At 37.9% G+C, this 20,260-nt stretch overlaps 1 protein-coding gene across 3 annotated transcripts in view; it reads left to right on the top strand.

The window, feature by feature from the left end:
• Nucleotides 1–20,000, top strand: part of Ift56 (intraflagellar transport 56) — a 50,383-nt gene extending 30,383 nt beyond the window's left edge. For 2 of the 3 annotated variants that reach the window (XM_020160450.2, XM_074062200.1), the window contains 9 exons: nt 4,112–4,167; nt 5,169–5,222; nt 6,390–6,453; nt 8,062–8,150; nt 8,366–8,449; nt 9,245–9,314; nt 10,721–10,827; nt 15,790–15,923; nt 17,789–20,000. In XM_020160450.2, the coding sequence (XP_020016039.1) occupies nt 4,112–4,167; nt 5,169–5,222; nt 6,390–6,453; nt 8,062–8,150; nt 8,366–8,449; nt 9,245–9,314; nt 10,721–10,827; nt 15,790–15,923; nt 17,789–17,900 (770 nt within the window). In that variant the 3' untranslated portion in view covers nt 17,901–20,000. The remainder of the gene's footprint in view (nt 1–4,111; nt 4,168–5,168; nt 5,223–6,389; nt 6,454–8,061; nt 8,151–8,365; nt 8,450–9,244; nt 9,315–10,720; nt 10,828–15,789; nt 15,924–17,788) is intronic. The other variant, XM_020160457.2, reaches the window with a different exon arrangement.
• Nucleotides 20,001–20,260: the final 260 nt, after the last annotated feature.

The raw sequence follows: 20,260 nt of genomic DNA, 5'->3' as shown, positions 1-20,260 counted from the left end.
GAAATGGTAATTAAAGGAAAAACAGAAGAACTATTAGTTAAACAACCCAAGACCTGTGAAAAGAAAATGCAAGATCTCAACATCTCCATCAAAAGACCAAACCTGAGAATCATGGGCATTGAAGAAGGAGAAGAGGTGCAAGCAAAGGGAATGCGTAATATATTCAACAAAATAATAACAGAAAATTTCCCAAATCTAGAGAAATCTACCCCATACAGATGCAAGAGGCCTCCAGAACACCAAACAGACTAGACCAAAATAGATCTACCCCACGGCATATCATCATTAAAACAACAAATACAGAGACCCAAGAAAGAATATTGAAGGCTGTAAGAGAGAAAAAACAAATAACATACAAAGGTAAACTCATCAAAATCACAGCAGACTTCTCAACAGAAACATTAAAAGCAAGAAGAGCTTGGGGTGAGATCTTCCGGGCACTGAATGAAACTGACTTCAACCCCAGGATACTCTACCCAGCAAAACTATCATTCCAAATAGATGGAACAATAAAAATCTTCCATGATAAGCAGAAACTAAAACAAGATGTGACCACAAAGCCACCACTACAAAAGATTCTTCAAGGGATTCTGCACACAGAAAGTGAACCCCAACATAACCATGAAAGGGCAGGCAGCACCAAACTACAGGAAAAGAAAAAGCAAGAAAGTAGAGAGTAACCTCAACTTAGGTACACACAATCAACCCTTCAAACAACTAAGACAACTAAATGACAGGAATCACCACAAACCTATCAGTACTAACACTTAATTGTTAACGGACTTAATTCACCCATCAAAAGGCACTGTTTGATGAACTGGATTAAAAAGGAAGATCCAACAATTTGTTGCTTACAGGAGACCCATCTCACTGACAAAAATAAGCATAGGCTCAGGATGAAAGGCTGGAAGAAGGTTTACCAAGCCAATGGCCCCGGAAACAGGCAGGAGTAGCAATACTTATCATTAGCATTTCTATACACTAATAATGAACAAACTGAGAAAGAATATATGAAAACAATTCCATTTACAATAGCCTCAAAAAAAATCAAATACCTAGGTGTAAACCTAAAAAGGATGTGAACGACCTCTACAAGTAAACTATAAACTCCTGAAGAAAGAGATTGAGGAAGACTGTAGAAAGTGGAGAGATCTCCCATGCTCATGGATTGGTAGAATCCACATAGTAAAAATGTCTGTACTCCCAAAAGGAATCTACATGTTTAATGCAATTCTCATCAAAATTCCAATGACATTCATTAAAGAGATTGAAAAATCTACTGTTAAATTTATATGGAAACACAAGAGGCCACGAATAGCCAAGGCAATACTCAGTCAAAAGAACAATGCAGGAGGTATCACAATACCTGACTTCAAACTATATTACAAAGCAATAACAATAAAAACAGCATGGTACTGGCACAAAAACAGACATGAAGACCAGTGAAACAGTATTAGAGGACCCGGATATGAAGCCACACAACTATAACCAACTTGTCTTTGACAAAGGCACTAAAAATATTTGATGGATAAAAGACAGCCTCTTCAACAAAAACTGCTGGGAAAACTGGCTAGCAGTCTGCAAAAAACTGAAACTAGATCCATGTATATCACCCTATACCAATATTAACTCAAAATGGATCAAGGCTCTTAATATCAGACCCCAAACTCTAAAATTGGTACAGGAAAGAGTAGGAAATACTTTGGAACTAATAGGTATAGGCAAGAACTTTCTCAATGGAACCCCAGCAGCACAGCAACTAGGAGATAGCATAGATAAATGGGACTTCATAAAACCAAAAAGCTTCTGCTCAACAACAGAAATGGTCTCTAAACTGAGGATACCACCCACAGAGTGGGAGAAAATACTTGGCAGCTACACATCAGACAAAGGACTGATAACCAGAATATATAGGGAACTTAAAAAACTAAATTATCCTAAAATTAATGAACCAATAAAGAAATGAGCAAGTGAACTAAAGAGAACTTTCTCAAAAGAAGAAATTTAAATGGCCAAAAAAAAAAACCATGAAAAAATGCTCACATCCCTAGCAATAAAGGAAATGCAAATTAAAACCACACTAAGATTCCACCTCACCCCTGTTAGAATAGCCATCATCAGCAACACCACCAACAACAGGTGTTGGCGAGGATGTGAGGAAAAAGGAACCCTCTTACACTGCTGGTGGGAATGTAAACTAGTACAACCACTCTGGAAAAAAATTTGGAGACTACTTAAAAAGCTAAACATTGATCTACCATATGATCCAGCAATACCACTCTTGGGGATATACCCAAAAGAATGTGACACAGGTTATTCCAGAGGCACCTGCACACCCATGTTTATTGCAGCACTATTCACAATAACCAAGTTATGGAAACAGCCAAGATGCCCCACTACTGATGTTTGGATTAAGAAAATGTGGTATTTATACACAATGGAATTTTATGCAGCCATGAAGAAGAATGGAATGTTATCATTTGCTGGATGGAATTGGAGAACATCATTCTGAGAAGCCTGGCCCCAAAAGACCAGAAATTGTATGTTCTCCCTCATATGGAGACATTACATCAAGGGCAAACACAACAAGGGGATTGAACTTTGATCACATGATAAAGCGAGAGCACACAAGGGAGGGGTGAGGATAAGTAAGACACCTAAAAAATCAGCTAGCATTTGTTGCTCTTAACACAGAGAAACTAAAGCAGATACCTTAAAAGCAACTGAGGCCAATAGGAAAAGGGGGCCAGGAACTAGAGAAAAGGTTATATCAAAAAGAATTAACCTAGAAGGTAACACCCACGCACAGGAAATCAATGTGAGTCAATGCCCTGTATAGCTATCCTTACCTCAACTAGCAAAAACCCTTGGTCCTTCCTATTATTGCTTATACTCTCTCTACAGCAAAATTAGAGATAAGGGCAAAATAGTTTCTGCCAGGTAATTAGGGAATGAGGGGGAGAGGGAATGAGTGGGGGGTTTAGGAAGGGGGTGGGGGAAAGGGGGAGAAATGACCCAAACATTGTATGCACATATGAATAAATAAATAAATAAAAGCAAAAAAAAAAAAAACAAAACCAAAATAATCAGAGCAAAAAAGATTGGAGGTATGGCTCAAGTGGTAGAGTGCCTGCTTTGCAAGCATGAAGCCCTGAGTTCAAACAGCAGTCCCATCCCTTGAAACCTCCCCCAAAAATTAAAGCAAATCTCAGACTTTATGTCATTTTATTCCTATATATTTAATATATCTCTTTCTCCTAAATGGCCTTTTTTCTTATCTAAATACAAAGCCATTTACTTATGGCACCAGTCCATATTCTTAGCTTAAACATTTTTTTTAGGTGTCTTATGCCCCAGTATAAATTTTCTAAGGATACTTGGTTATGTTTAGGATAACTACACAACATTGAACTTGATGGAGAATTAGAAGACAAATGAAACATCATATTTTCTTTGAATATATATGAATGTGTATATACAAATACATACCACATATATATACACATATATGAATATATATGATTACAAGTGTGTATACATGTATATTTTCTTTGAATATATGTGTGTATAGATAATGAATGTGCATATATGCAAGTATACATGTATCTTGTATGCAATATATCCATATATATGTGTGTTTATATATTATATATACATATCACATATGTGCATATATATACCCATATATTCAAAGAACATTTGATCTGTTTGCCCTCTAATTCTCCATCAAGTTCAGTGTTTTGTAGTTTTCCTAAAGATAACTAAGTATTCTTATAGAATTCATATTGAGCCATGAAACACCTCACATACATATAAAATACATATACATACTAGATATGTACTGTGTATCTATATATATAGATGTATCTATACACATATGTATAGATGTATAGATATATGTATATATAGATATGTATATACACATATATACTGCACTAGGAATCAACCCCAGGGCCCTGAGCAAGCTAGACAACACTCTCCCACTGAGTTGCACTTCAACCCTGTTTTTTGTTAATATTTGAATACTGAAGGATATTATCTTTCTTGGGATTACTTCAGAGGGGTATGCTGGAATACAAACTAGTAACCCTCCTTATTTTTTATATTTCAGATGATGTACAAGAAGCTTACAACTTAATTAAAGATCTGGAGCCTTCAACTCCTCAGGTAGTTGGAAAGCTTTCACATTTTTACTAAACAAGTACTGTGGAACATGGACCCAGAGATGGAGCTGAAAGGCATAATAGAGAAGATTCCTGCTTGTAGAACCCAGGAAAGATCTTAGATTGATCTAGGGATGCTTTGTGAGGCTGGTCTTTTCTTCTATTAAGTAATAACTCCTTGTAGTCAGGGACCATATTATTTATATGTATCTTCAACACTGAGTACGTTGTATGCATTTCTTTTATGAATGGAAAATCCTTCCAGACCCCATAGAGTCTAAACAAGTATATCTCTCAGTGTATTAAAAGCTTTAGCATTTCTTTTGGTATTCTGTTTAATGATTCCCTTTAAATATAAATTAATAAAACAGTTAAGGAAGTTGTCCATTAAAGAATTGAACCACACTGGGTGCCAGTGGCTCACGCCTATAAACCTAGCTACTGATCAAGAGGATCGCAGTTTGAAGCCATCCTGGGCAAATAGCCCACCACAGAAAAGGGATGGTGGAGTGGCCAAGATGTAGGACCTGAGTTCAAATCCCAGTGCTACCAAAAAAAAAAAAATTGAAGCAAGTCTGAAAAACAGGACAAAAAGGAGGCCCCAGGACTCCAAAAGAGAGACTATCTTGTAAGTGGGAATCAGAGGACATTTTTTTTTTTTTGAGGAAAAGGATTACTAGCCAAGGAAGATTATTATAACATTAGAAAGGGAGACTTTTACTGTTTTTTTTCCCTTGAATTGAAGTAAAATAAAATTTATTTTCTTGAGCTTCCACTGAGTTATTTCTTCTTAATATTGACAATTTACAAATACGATGAATTCTGCTAGAGGATACTTGCCTGCTGGAAATTAAAGTCTCCTAATTCTTCCATTCAAGCCAGGGATAGAACAGAAAAGAGTATCTCAATATATGAAGTATTGATTTGATGCAAGGAATGAATAAGAAACATATTGCATAGCTCTGCATTCCTCTTTAATTAATCAGTATCATTCCATATTTCCAGGAGTACATCCTCAAAGGAGTGGTGAATGCAGCACTTGGTCAGGAAATGGGTTCAGTGAGTATGAAATCCCTGCTAATCCATACTTTGCAAAGTTGTAGACAAGTGGAAAAGACCCAAATGGGTATTAAAGTGAACCCAGAAACAAGCTTACACATAAACAGATTCTTCTGCGGTTCCCGTCACCTCTCCAAATCCCTGTCTAGACTCCATTTAAAACAATACTGTGGGGAGAGGTGGCCCAAACAGTGTGTACACGTGTAAGTAAATGTAAAAATGATAAAACAAAATTTTAAAAATACACAAAAAAGAAGCCAGACAATAAAAGAGTACATACTGTATAAAAAAACCCATGATTTAAAGACAAAAATAAGTTTTAGCTTTAAAAGTTACTGTTTAAAAAATTTTAATATAGTGCTTGCTTACATTTAATAACAAAAAAGATCATTGCACAAATTTATTTTCATTTGCAGTGACCTTTTCTTAAATGTTATACATCTCTGACTTGTAATCTGGCGTCTATAAAAAGGAAGAAAATTTGAAAATTTTTTTTCTCTAAGAAATCTTTTTTTAAGTTGCTGGGGCTAACTCAGGGCCTCACATGCACTCTACTACTGAGCTATCTCTGCTAGCAAAGCTTTTTATAAACATCAAAATGCTGTCTAAGCCAAGAGCCAAGGGGCTTAAACCTGTAATGCTACTTGGGAAGCTGAGATCAGGAGGATCAAGGTTTGAGGCCAGCCTGGGCAAATAGTTTGTAAGAGCCCACCTACAAAATAGCCACAGCAAAATGAACTGGGGGTCTGGCTCAAGAGGTAGAGCTGCTGTTTTGCAAGTGTGAAGCCCTGAGTTCAAAATCCAGTGCCCCCACCCCCAAATTTAAAAAAGCCAGGCACCTGTGGCTCATGCCTGTAATCCTAGCTACTCAGGAGGCAGAGATCAGGAGGATTGCAGTTTGAAGCCAGCTGACCAATAGTTCGAGAGACCCAATCTCGAAAAGACCCTTCACAAAAAGGACTGGTGGAGTGGCTCAAGGTGTAGGCCCTGAGTTCAAACTCCAGTACTGCAAAAAAAAAGATAATAATAATGTTGTTTTGGGCATGATTTAAAAAACAAGGGTATATATTACATTACAGAATGACAAATACAGGAGAACCATAAAGTGTGATATGAATAAAATGGTTTCACCTGACTCCTCTCTAACAATTCTGTTTTGCTTTTCAGAGGGATCATATGAAGATTGCCCAGCAGTTTTTCCAGTTGGTGGGAGGATCAGCCAGTGAATGTGGTATGTCTGAAATCTGTGCCTGTAAGCCTCACTCGTAATTGGGGCTGGACAATACGGACTGCTGGAGTTTGATTCTCTGTCTGGGACACATTAGGCTTTACATTATGAGGTGGGGAGTCAGAAGTGGAGAACTTTGAATTAGTTCTCCTGAACATGTCAGCTAAAGTGGGATGAGAAGATAAATAAAGGAGAATACATTTACTCTTTAGTTCCTGAGAAGTTTTTAAAATTGAACCAGCTTTAGATATGAAATGTTAACTTTTATTGAGTTTTCAATAGCTCCTTATATTTTAGTCTTTGTCACATTTCAGGTGTTTTTTAAGTAGGTCATTTGCCTTTAAATTTTCCCTGTATTATCTTCTTCTTCTTACTATTATTATTTTCTTTTTTTGGTGGGATTTGGTTTTGAACGCAGGGCTTCGTGCTTGCAAAGCAGGCTCTCTCCTGCTTGAGCCACACCTCCAGTCCATTTTGCTCTGGTTATATTGGAGATGGGGTCTTGTGAACTGTTTTCCTGGAGTGACTTTGAACTGTGATCCTCCGAATCTCAGCCTCCCAAGTAGCTAGGATTGTAGGCATGAGCCACCAGCGGCCAGATATTTTTTTTGTATATTAAAAGATTCAAAGCAAGGCATGGTAGTGTGTGCCTATAATCCCAGCACTTGGGAGGCTGAGACAGGAGGATTGTGAGTTTAAGAACAGTTTAGGTTGTTAGTGAAACCCTGTCTCAAAAATATAAATAAATAAAAAAGATTGAGTGTCAGATTTGAGAGGACTGCAAAAAGGCCTGATGGCCAGGGTAGTCCAATATGGCTGCCTGTGCCAGTTGTCTGTAAATGTCATCTAGTCTGATTAATAGTGTTTATGCTGAACTGATTGTTAAATGTTTTTTTGTAATGCCTGGATATTCACAAAATTAAATCAACTCCATTTATATGAATAATATTTTATTTTCCCATTTCATTCATTCATTCATTCATTCATTCAGACAACATAAATTTATTGAGGTGATGAGATGTAGCAGTAAACAAAGAAAACTCCCTACATTTGTGGAGCTTGTAGTCCAGAGGGACACAGACGGATGGGTAACATAATACATAAGTAGATTATATAGTACATCAGACTGTGATAAGTAGTATGGGGAAAATTGAACAGAGTAATCTTGGGAACACCTGGGACAGAGGTTGGGGTCATGCTAGCCTCTTTACCTCAACAAGAATCTGCTATCAGACAAAAAGTTGAGTCAGGATCAGCATCAGCTGGTTCAGTGCCAATTATTTCTCCATCCACAACTGGAGGTGTCAGCCTGGCTTAGACATGTGAAAATGGAGACCAAAAAGCCACATTCATTGCATGGATAGATGTTGGAGTTGGATGAAAGAAATAAAGCCCTAAGAAAATGGCTAGCAGACTATGGTAGCCAGTGCCCATATCTGCAAGGCATGTGTCCTCTTTAGACTCTGGGAGTTAACCCTCCATTATGCTGGGGTTCATTCCACTCTACAGAACCCATAATTCAGAATCTAGGGATAACATAACTCAAATTTCAACTAAAGACAAGTACTAGATTCATGAATTTCTATGGTGTCTTTTCTGCCTCCATTTCAGATACAATACCAGGGAGGCAATGCATGGCTTCATGTTTCTTTCTGCTTAAGCAATTTGATGATGTCTTGATTTACCTCAACTCATTTAAGGTCAGTAGAGCATTAAGTATGTGACTTTTTGTATGAAATAGTGTAAACGATGTGTCACAAGTTAAGATACTCTTAGAGCCCTTTTTCTCTGGTGCCATTAGTGACGTCAAGGAATTAGTCTAATTGCTTAAGATTTTTTTATGTTTCTCTAATATAACTGATGGTTTTATATTTACATGTTAATACATAACATGACCTCTTCTTGGATTGTTCAGAGTTACTTCTACAATGATGATGTGTTTAACTTTAATTACGCCCAAGCCAAAGCTGCAACAGGCAATACCAGCGAAGGGGAAGAGGTGAGTACCTATTTTTTCTTGTTATTGTTTTTTTTAATGATGACATTTAGTAATGCTTTTGAAGGCATTTGAAGGATTCTATCTAAAAGTATCCTTACCTTTTCTTACTAAAATAAAATGGTTAAGCCAGGTGTGGTGGTACATCCTGCAATCCCATCTACAAGGGAGGTGGAGATGGGTTGCTTGTGGTTTAAGGCCATCCTGGGAAAAAAGCATTAGTCCCTATCTAAAAAATAAACTAAGGCAAAAGGGGCTAGAAGTGTGGCTTAGTGGTAGAGTGCTTGGCCAGCAACACAAGGCAACCCCTAATACCACCAAAAAATTTAAGAAGTAAAAATAAATAAAATGGTCAAAGGTAAGTGACCATTGAAGATTCCTTTGTTTTTAGGTTATATTAAAAGCTGTAATTGTTGTAAATAGACATAGATTTTATAACAGTAATGTGTTCTGTTTTTTGATAAGTTTTATAGAAGTATAACATATGTGCAAAGAAATATACAAATGATAAGCATACCACTTGGATTTTCACAAGATCAACCATCCCATCTGGTACACAGGTCATGAAACAATATTATCATAACCCAAGAACCCCTTGTCTTCTTTTAAATTAATCCCTTCCCTCAGGGCTAACTACTATCCTGACCTCAAACTCCATAGAAGGATTTGTGTGAATTCTTCAGTTCTGTTACTAATCTGGAAGGTAACAGTGATCATCAGCCTAAGGCAAACTGATACTGTATATTTTTATTGCAAAGCCAACCTCATGTTTATTCCCTTTCTTTCCTGTTGTTGCAGGTGTTCCTTTTGATTCAAAGTGAGAAGATGAAAAATGATTACATTTACCTCAGTTGGCTAGCTCGGTGCTGTGAGTCTTCTTTTAAATGTTACAACACAAATCCTCTTTTTCTTTTGTCACATAATCTGTTTGGAAATTACGTTTTTTCTAAGCTAGCCAGGCGCTGGTGGTTCACACTTATAAACTACTTGGGAAGCTGAGATCAGGAGGATTGTGCTTTGAGGCCAGCCAGGGCAAGTGGTTTGAAAGACCTCATCTCGCAAAATAACCAGAGCAAAATGGCCTGGAGGTGTGCTTCAAGCAGTAAAGAGCCTGCTTTGTGAGCGCTCACTTAGCAAGTATGAAGCCCTGAGTTCAAACTCTAGTCCCTCCTCCCGCAAAAAAAAGTGTTTCCTAATCTTACTTTGGATTTTGTTGTGTAGAATGAGTAAATGCTGAAACTAAGGGTTGTAAGTGTAAGAGGTGCTATGTGACTGTGCTATGTCACTTTAACCTATGATTAGTTCCACCATCCCACATTGACCTACCACTTATATTCTTCAAAGATTTCAAAGTCTTCTTTTAGCTCTGTTAGTTTCCAGGCTCTCCGTGTACAATGTTGTTTCTAAAACGTGATTTTAACTTTTCATTTTTTAGTCCTGAACAGTGGTGAAATATCAAAACATAATTTTGTTGTACATTACATAGCCTATAATCAATCTCTCTCAGTTTCACTTATGTTTTCTTTTTCATTTTTTTCCACTGAGATTTAAAGTATTCATTGAGTTTTTATAGTTATAGGAAAATCTTAGCAAGTAGCTAGTCTAAGTGAGGCTAAAACTATGAGTAGGATGAGTAAGTGATAGGTCTCCACTGCAAAGTAGCAAAGCAGGAGCTGCTAGAAATCAGCCCGATCTAAAAGACATAATCAAGTGAATCGTCAATATTTTAAATATGGTAGAATTTTGATAGGAAGCCATCTTAATGCCAACACTGCATGCTTCCTATGTAGGAGGTATTCTACTAGTGCTTGTATATTTGGTTGTAGCTCCAAATTCATTGAATAACGAGATGCTGAAGTTATTTCTTACACATTTAAAAAGCCTCAGCTGGGTATGGTCGTGGAAACCCTGTAATCCCAGCCCTTGGGAGGTTAAGGCAGGAGGATCTTGAGTTCCAGGCCAGCTGAAAAAAATAGTGAGACATTGCCTCAAAAAACAAACAAACAAAAAAGGCTAGGCACCTCTGGTTCACGCCTGTAATCCTAGCTTCTTGGGAGGTTGAGATCAGGAGGATCACAGATCCAGGCCAGCCCAGGCAAGTAATTCTTGAGACCCTAAGCTCAAAACAACCAGAGCAAACTGGACTGGAGGTATGGTTCAAGTAGTAGAGTGCCTTCTTTGTAAGCATGAAGCCCTGCATTTAAACCCCAGTCCACCAAAAGAAAAAATAAAATTAAAGCAATAAGAAGTTTAAATCTTTGTTTCCTTTTGTAGATATTATGAATAAGAAACCAAGACTAGCATGGGAACTTTATCTCAAGATGGAAACCTCTGGCGAGTCCTTTAGTCTCTTACAGCTCATTGCTAATGACTGTTACAAGGTAAGTTTGAGTGACAGCAAAGGGAACAAGGAAGATAACATTACACTGCTGTGATGGCTAAGTATTAGGAAAAAGTGTCCTAAAATGTCATCATTTTTATGGATTAACTAAACTCAGAAAAGGCAGATTTAGAATTGTACCTATATGTGAAATACGATGTAGAGAGGAAGTTTTAGATTTCTGAAGGCTATGAATTCTTAGGTACTATCTAAGTAGAGAGATCATCTGGTGGTTAGAACTCAAGAAATACGTCTCTTGACATCTGGAAACATAGATTAAGAATCATCATTAGCTTTTCAGTAGTAATTAAAGCCCTCAAAGCAAGGTTTAAAGTACGAAGAGTTGCACACCAAACCATAAGAAATACTAAGTTCTAAATGGCAGACAGAAAAAACAAAGGAACCACAAAAAAAAAGACTAAAGCAGTTGTATCTAGTATTACTTTAATCAACATCTGCTCATTTCAAAGTGAATCATTACCAAAAAAAAGAAGTGAGTCACCAAAAATGGAAAGGGTTTCAAGACTATGGAAGATTGAAAATAATAGTTTAACATGATTTGGTGGATGGTAATGATGTTAAGTTATTAGGGGAGACAGAGGGAAAGAAAACATTAAAAGCCAGGAAATGACTTCAATTTTAGATGTATTAAAATCTGAAGTGTCTTTGGGGTTCCCCATAGAGATAATCCAATGGGAAATTATCAGGGAGAGACCGAATCTTAGGTATTCACGTGAGAGATCAGTATTAGAGATATAGTTTTTGAAGTTAATAGCCAGAAGCTGGGCACGATGCCACACAGCTATAATCCCAATACTCTGGAGACAGAAATAGGCCAGCCAGGGCTGCATAGTGAGACCATGTCTCAAAAAAAAAAAAAGCCCAGCAATGAGGGTGGTAATAGTATTGCCAGGAGTAGTAGCAGAGAGTGAGAGAGAGTTAAGAGTAACCAAGAAACAGAAAAAGGGACCAATTGGATCACCAGCATTTAAGGGACAGAAATAGAAGAATAAGTGACAGACAGAGATGAACATAGAAGAAAGAAAAGAACCAGGAATACCTGTAGCCTCAACACTTAGGAGGCTGAAGCAGGATGGTCACTTGAGCCAGAAAGTTTGAGACCATTATGTGCAACATAGTAAGACACCAACTCAAGAAAAAAAAAAAAAAAACAATAGGGGCTGGAGGAGTGGCTCAAGTGGTAGAGCACCTGCCTAGCAAGCGTGAGGCCCTGAGTTCAAGCCTCAATATTGGAAAAAGAAGAAATAAAGAAAAGGAAAACATTAATAATAGTTCATAAGCAATTAGAAAACTGTTTCTCTTTCCTTTTTGTCTTGTTCCTATTTTTATCAAAAGCCAAGGAAGGAGAATTCCAGAGCTATGCTAAACAGAAGTACATGAGTATAGCAGTTAGCAATAGAAGACAGTCACGTTAGAAAGCAGAGGCAGGGATTGTAGACCATAGCCTTAAGAAATTGGTACTAAGGATAAGGAGGAAAATGTGGTACTAACTCAAAAGGGAAAACAGGGCTTGGGATTTTTTAAAGTGTGGTGGAGAATTCTTTTTCTTTTAGAAGGATGGCTGGAAGTGTATCCATAGGCTGAAGAAAAGGAGGCATTGAATAGGGAGACTAAGACCAAGAGTGGTGCGGATGTAGTGGTAGAGCACTTGCCCAATATAGGCAAGGTCCCTAATCAAGTGCTCTCGTGCGCTCTCTCTCTCTCTCTCTCTCTCTCTCTCTCTCTCTCTCCCTCTCTCTCTCTCTCTCTCTCACACACACACACACACACACACACAGATTAGAGAGAGTGGGGGCATTTTTTTTTTTTTAGTGGCACTGGGGTTTGAACTCTGGGCTTCCCACTTGCAAGGCAGGTACTCTACTGCTTTAGCCATACCTCCAGTCCATTTTGCTGTGATTATTTTTGGAGATTGGATCTAGTGAACTATTTGTCTGGGCTGGCCTGGAACTGTAGTCCTCCTCATCTCAGCCTCCCAAGTAGCAGCAAGGATTACAAGTGGGAGCCACCAGTGCCTGACAGTGTGGGCATTTTCAGTGGAATAAGGTCCTAAAGGAGATGAGGGGAAGGGATAAGCTGAAGGGAACATAACTACTTTGAAAATAATTTGGTACTATCTAGTGTCTCAGTGGTCCCACAACCACTAATCTGGTGACTTACTAGAAGGACTCACACAAACATACACTTACCATATGACCCAGCAATTGCACCCCTGTACATTTACCCTAGAGAAATGGATACTCACATGTTAATAGCCACTTTATTTGTAATTGCATACATTGGAAAGTGTCAGAGTCTTCTAATACGTGAATGGTTAAGCAAACTGTAATGAGAACTCTGACACCATTTCTTGGTGTTTGGCTCCTGACAATTTTTTTTTTTGGGGGGATACTGAGGTTTGAACTCAGGGCCTACACCTTGAGCCACTCTACCAGTCCTTTTTTGTGATGAGTTTTTTCAAGATAGGGTCTCTCGAACTGTTAGTCCAGTCTGGCTTGAAACTGCAATCCTCCTACATCTGCCTCCTGATTAGCTAGGATTACAGGCATGAGCCACTGGCGTGCAACTGCTGACAAACCTTAAAAGCTTCACCTCTCCCCTTGTGTCCCACATCTGGACAAAATGATAAGAAAGCCTGGGCGCTGCCTTCTTTGGTTCCATTGGGTGGTTCAAACCATAAAGCCTTGCCCTACCTTAGGACCGCTCACTCTGACCTCACCCCTAACAACAGTAAACACAAAGGCCAGGGCTTTTTCTCTGCTTTCTTAGGCCACTTCAGACCTATTTGAGGACCCTGCTTTGTTCAATCTAAGACCTCAATTAGGTAGGCAAGACACTTTCTCATACCCCTTGAAATGTGTGTGACATCAATAATCTCAAAATCCAAGCCAAATTCGTGTGAGGAGGTCCCTTCTGCTTTGCAGGATGACCGTAACAAAAGCAGCTTATTCATATAAACATTGACTTGGATTAACAAGGACTATCAAGGATATTATGCTGAGTGAAAAAAGCCAATTTCAGAGGGCTCCATCTGTTTGATTTCATGCCTGTAACATTCTTAAATGACAATAATATGTAGATGGAGAACAAATTAGGGATCAGGGATGGTGAGCATGGGAGGGCATGCACGTGACTAAAGTGGTGAAAGGGAAATCTTTGAGGTGATGGGACAGCTTTGTATCTCGATAGTGGAGGTGCTTACATGAATCTACACCTGTGATGAAGTGATAGGATTGTCATCAACACACCACCAAAGTCTTATTTCCTGATTTTGATATTGTGATATTGTACAATATCTATTGGGGGAAACTTGGTGAGAGGTACATGGGATAACTTCCTATGGACCTATAGTTATTTCAACATAGAAGGTTTTTTTAATGAACCAATTAGTGCTATATATAGTAATATAAATGAACCTCAAAAATAACTAAAGGAAAAAGGAATTGAGCTTGATGCAAGTGGTAATGCACTTGTCTAGCAAGAGCAAGGTCCTGAGTTCAAACCCCAGTACAAAAAAAAAAGTTGCAATTAGTTACTTCTAGGTGGGGAAAGAAGGGGTGGGGTTAGAGTCTGGAAGTGACATACAGAGAGTTTTTGTTTTGCTTCAGTGTCAAGGACCTGGGTGATGGATAGACTTGTATTTACATTATAATTAGTAAGCTGCACATGTGTGTTTCATGCACCGTTCTATATGTGTATTATTTTGATATATACATATATGTAATTTCCAGTATGGGAGTTTGAACTCAGGGCCTCAAGCTTACTAGGCAGACACTGTACCACTTGAGCCACATCCCCAGTCTTCCATTTTTTTCATTGCAATAAAAAAATGTAAGAAAGCATAAATAGATGGATTAACCTTGAAAAAATAAGAAGACCTTTTCTTGTAATATAGGCAGAAAGTGTAAGTATTATTTGAACTGAATGGAAAAAAGTTGTTTTTTCCTCCATGAAGTGAATAAAGTTAAGCTAAGAATGTAGAGGTCTTAAGGAAATTGCCAGAAATTTAGAAAAACAGTTACTAGGAATGAAGAAGGTTGCCCCGCCATTTAGAGCTTTAAGGAAAACTGGTAACAGTATGCTTTTACTATAGACAATCTAAAAAACTCTTCTAAGCAAAATTTAATGGCCTTCAGCCTGGTGCCAGTGACTCACACCTGTAATCCTAGCTACTTGGGAGGCTGAGATCGGGAGGATCGTGGTTCTAAACCAGCCCAGGCAAACAGTTCCCCATCTCCAAAATAACCAGAGCAAAATGTACTGAAGGTGTGGATCAAGCTGTAAAAACGAAGCCCTGAGTTCAAACCCCTGTCTTCCCAAAAAGAAAGAGAGAGAAAGCAAGTAAACAAGCAAGCAAGCAAGAAAGAAAATTTAATGGCCTTTAGCATGTTCTATGAAGCCAGGCAAATGAGTAGCTTATTTGGGGAAGACGCCTGTGAAACTGAACGAACTATTTAGGAAGTTTAGTATTCAGAGTGTAGTCAGCCTAGACGTTCTGAAAATTTAGGAACATAATCGGGGATAGACCACTCTTGAGTGATCAGATTAACATAAAATGAATGAGAGTAGACATCTAAAAAGAATGTATTGAGGAGACTTGAAAAATACCCAGTTCAGCTCATCATCATCAGAGTTTATCCTCAAGATTAGAATGTAATTAGAAGTGACAACTGTGTTGATGACAGAATAACTTAATTCTATGTAGAAAAATGTTCTGTGATTGAAAACTGAATGGAACGAAGCTGGCTTACACTGAACTGATGAACTCAAACTGATGTTCCTTCTTGTTTGGTTAGGGCGTGACATTTACCTAAGTTGCTAACTGGAAATGTTACCCACAGACTTGTTTCACACAGTTCTGCTTCATGTTACCTGTATGTTTAATTTCATTCTGTCCAATCTTTTGACTACAAGTATTACCACAGCACTTTGTTTTATTCAGATGGGCCAGTTTTACTATTCAGCCAAAGCTTTTGATGTCCTAGAGAGGCTGGATCCCAACCCTGAATATTGGGAAGGCAAAAGGGGTGCCTGCGTGGGCATTTTCCAAATGATCTTAGCTGGGAGAGAACCCAAGTAAGTAAGCAGACAGAAGATACTATCTCTATTTATTTCCTGGCGTGTGGGAAAGTAACTGTCTTCTTGGATGCTATCTTCTGAAAACTAAAAACTAGATGCTTTAGAATGATCAAAAAAAAAGAGATGTTAAAATTTTAAATAATCATTTTCCTACAGAAATGTCCTATTTTATAGAATAAAATCATTTTAAATAATAGTTACTGAGGATATCAAGTATACTACAGCTCTCAAATATTAGGGCAAAATGTATATTTGGTTCCAAATGAAGAGCCATTTTCATAAACAAAATGTTTTTCACTCTTTGACTCTTTTCTTTGCCTGTTGCGGGTATGTCTGTGTGTGTCTTTTTTTAGTTTATGTCTCAAAGAATTAGTAATAGAGTGGATATAGTTAATAATTCTGATTTTTTTCTTCTGCCTTCTTATGTTCTAGGAAGTGCTGAGACATTAAGTTACATGTAATTAAATGGTTTATAGTTCCATTTAAAATACTTAAAAAGTAAATTAAAAAAACAAGTAAACTCAGATTCAAAAAGTGATTTTATATAATGTGTTTGTTACTGATATAAATGAATAGGAAATATAATTTTGTAAGCAAATAATTTATCAAAAATTACTTCCTGCCTTGTATCTACTTCCATCCTAAAGAAAAGTTTAAAAGCATTTGGTCAGGTGAAGGAAGTTTCTTGTGGGGAAAAAGGAGCAGAATATGAGATGACAGAGGAGAGTGGCTCTGTAGACAGTCACCTATAGATTTGATGAGACAATAAGTAAGTTTTAGTGCACATTACTTAAAATTTCACGCTTGCTAGGCAGGTGGGCTACCACTTGAGTCCCTCTGCCTGCCTTTTTTGTGTTGGTTATTTTTATTTAATTTATTTTCTTTGGCAGGACTGGTGTTTGAATGCAGGGCTTCACACCTGCTAGCCAGGTGCTCTACCGCTTGAACCACTCCACCAGCCCATGTGCTGTTGTTTTTGAGATAGGGTCTTGTTTTATGTCAAGGCCAGCCTGGACCATGGTCCTCCTATTTGTACTTCCCCTCCCAGCTGGAGATAACAGGCATGCACCACTGCCCAGCAAGTGGTTGAGATGGGATCCTGTGAGCATTTTGCTTGGTCTGCCCTTGAACAGCAGTCCTTCTGATCTCTATCTCCCGAGTAGCTAGGATTACAATTGTGAGTCACTGTACCTGGCTGATTACTTAAAATTAAATTTTAGCTAAAATTGAACTAGTTAAAACATAAATGCTGGGAATTTGTCAGTCTCAATCCTTAATGCTGCTATCTTCTGCTTTTATTAGTGTATTTGGGCCTTTCTTGAATACATTTCTTGAAGGAATCACCCATTCCTCTGGCTTTGTAAAATTTTATAAATCTAAAGTGATTGCCACAAAGGAGAAATCTAAAACTTAGACAAGTTACATGATTTGTTAGCAATGGAGCTACAATTTGAATCCAACTCCCTAAATCTAATTCCTGTATATATATTGTTGTTTTGTTTTGTTTTTTTTGTTGTTGCTGGACTGGGGGTTGAACTCAGGGCCTCATGCTTGTAGATAAATACTTTCTACCCTGTCATACAAAATAAGCATAGAATGGTCATCTCAAGAGGACCAAAGATGAACAGTATGTGCACAGGTAGAAGAGGTAAGCAAGGAAAACTGACATTGACAAGAGGAGCTCATAGAATTTCCATTTACTATAAGAATAGAAAGAGAATAAGTTTGTAATTGGCTTATAGATACACAGTGGAGTCCATTACCAAAGATGTCTTTTTGAAGTACAGAATAAAGTTACAAGTTTTATTTGTTAATTTTCATTCTTTATTGAAACACTTTGTCCTTTCAAATCTTCTCCTCAGAGAGACCCTTCGTGAAGTGCTCCATTTACTGAGAAGCACAGGTAACACCCAGGTAGAGTACATCATCCGAATCATGAAGAAATGGGCCAAAGAAAACAGAGTGCCTATCTAACTAACTCCAGAGCCCTAACCCTGAGGCCAGCTTCAGCTTTGACCTGAAACTGGAAATCATTTTCCTCAAGTTGAATGGAAGATAGTGGGCTCTATTTGATGGACATTTTCCTTCCTTGTTCTTCGAGGCTGAAGATCAGTAACTGATTTGCTTAGCCCTTGCCTCCTGGCTGAAAAAAAGTACCAGTCTGTGCTGTGGCCCCTGTGTGATCCTACTAGCAATAAGACTTTGGACTTACTGGTGCCTTTCTTCCAAAAGTACTCAGAGTACTCCTGTAATTTACTGACTTCAAGGAGAACAGCATAGTTTTGGTTTCTTTTCTTTTCATGTTAACATTTCATGGCATTTTCTCCTAACTGTAATAACAAGTGTCTAATGATAAAGAGTCGCTGTCATTCTGTCATCTTATCATCTCTCATCTCTGCACATGATTCCAGTTTATTGAGAAATTCCATAAAGAGTTTTGTAGTACCTCTCTGAACCTTGCAAGAACAGTGGTGTTAACTAGCTGTGTGAGTGTAAACACAGCAATAAGACCCTCTATCAGTTTGCCCAGCCATTAATAGATTATGGGGTTACCCTTGTGGTAATTGAATTGTTGACGATTACAATGTTAATGGCACAGTGAAGTAAGTTGAGTTCCACAGTTTTTTTAAAAGGTGAATACTATGAAAAATATCTGTGCAGTGCCTCTGAGGTACTCAAGAAACCAAGTATATAAATCTCAGTCACTTCACCACTGTATTTTAGGTAACAAAGCAGGTGAGGTTTTTTCCTTATGTAGCTGCTGAATAAAGTTCCACTTGAAAAGTAGGACCACTAAGGTTACATATATTTACTGTGAGCATTTATTAACATGCTGATAAGTCATGGATGGTGTGAAGACCTTTGAGGGGTCTCTGAATGGCTGGACTCTCTGTCTTCAGTCATATTTCTTGAGCTCTCCCAACATAAACCTCCTCTACAACTGAGCATTTCAGATTCATGGCCTATTTTCAGAAAACAGATCACATTCTTTTATATATTAGATTACCTTTGTTTCTGTACCCAGTGTAACAAGACTAGAAAGTGCAGAGCCATTCCTGTCTAGCAGAGAACTGAAAGTCAGAACTCCTTTAGGCAGGAAGTCAGAAGACTCCCTAAGAGCACTGTGTGAGTTTTTCCTCTTATTCCCAACATCCCACCGCAGAGGAAGGCGCTATATAGCGGGGGAGGGGAACCTGGCTAGGGAAAGGCAGCAGAGGAGAAAGATCAATTGAAGATGCCCTTACATCTGGACAGTTGCATGGCTCTTCATCTCTACTTGGGAAGATGACCAGGATTCCTGTCTTGTATGATAGACTGACTTGTAATCAGTACAGAGCATAAATCAGAATAAATGAATTCTAGGAAACAAAGCTACATCATTTCACACACCAAAGTTTCTGTTTCCTTATTTGGTTGCTCCTACTTTTTCAATAATAAGTGGTTCTCAGCATCAGTGGTACTGGGTGAGTCAGATCTGGGCAGACCTGCTAAAAATATTAGGAAAGACAATAGTGGAAGAGGCAGATGGAACACCTCGGTAGCTTTTGGCAATTAAACTTGTCTTCCAGTGAATCACCATTATTTTCAAATTTCCTTTACTTGAAAATTTTTTCCAACGATGATGATTTAGCTTTAATGAGCTTTTGTTGAATTTAACACTCAAGATTCTTTCTGACATTTTCTTATCTTTTGGGGGAAAAATATATTCCCAAAATAGCAAATTTTAGGATAATTTTTTTAAAGTTTTTAATCTATAGGATTGAGTCAGGAACATAAAAACTAGTTTAAAGAAAAATACATCCAATTCTATTTAAGGATAACTACTTGTGAAGTGTCTTCAGAGGGTTTCAAGTGGCATGTTGTTTTTCATAGGGTGACACAGGAGAGAGGAAGGCCCAGGCTTAGGAATGTAGCGTACATGTACAGTTTACAGCATCAGTGTATTATCTATAGGCTGAAGCATACATTACTGAAGCAAATGGAAAAAAATCTTTTACAATTATTTTTGTACCTCAAAGTAATTATTACAAACCACTGTATATATTTAAATTAAAATTTATTATTTGGTTCCTCTCATGGTGTTCTGTGTTATGTGATGAGTGTTAATGCAGGACTTGGGATGTCATGTGCCAGCTCCCTTTCTTTACTGACCCTAGGATGAAGGAAGAAAAATAAAGTTTTGGACCTCATAGGTTATCATTTTCAAGAGGAAAACAGGTATTCCCTAAGAAGTCTTTTCCACTACGAGGCTGGTAGTTCCTGCTGAGTTATATTAGATTTGACTCTTTGCCGAATTACAGCTCATTCAGAAGTTGTATGACCAGTGCATATGC

The sequence above is a fragment of the Castor canadensis genome, chromosome 2 (assembly GCF_047511655.1).
Source record: "Castor canadensis chromosome 2, mCasCan1.hap1v2, whole genome shotgun sequence".
Taxonomy (NCBI): Eukaryota; Metazoa; Chordata; class Mammalia; order Rodentia; family Castoridae; genus Castor; species Castor canadensis.
Note: the sequence above shows the minus strand (reverse complement) of the source record. Positions and strands in the feature narration are given on the sequence as shown.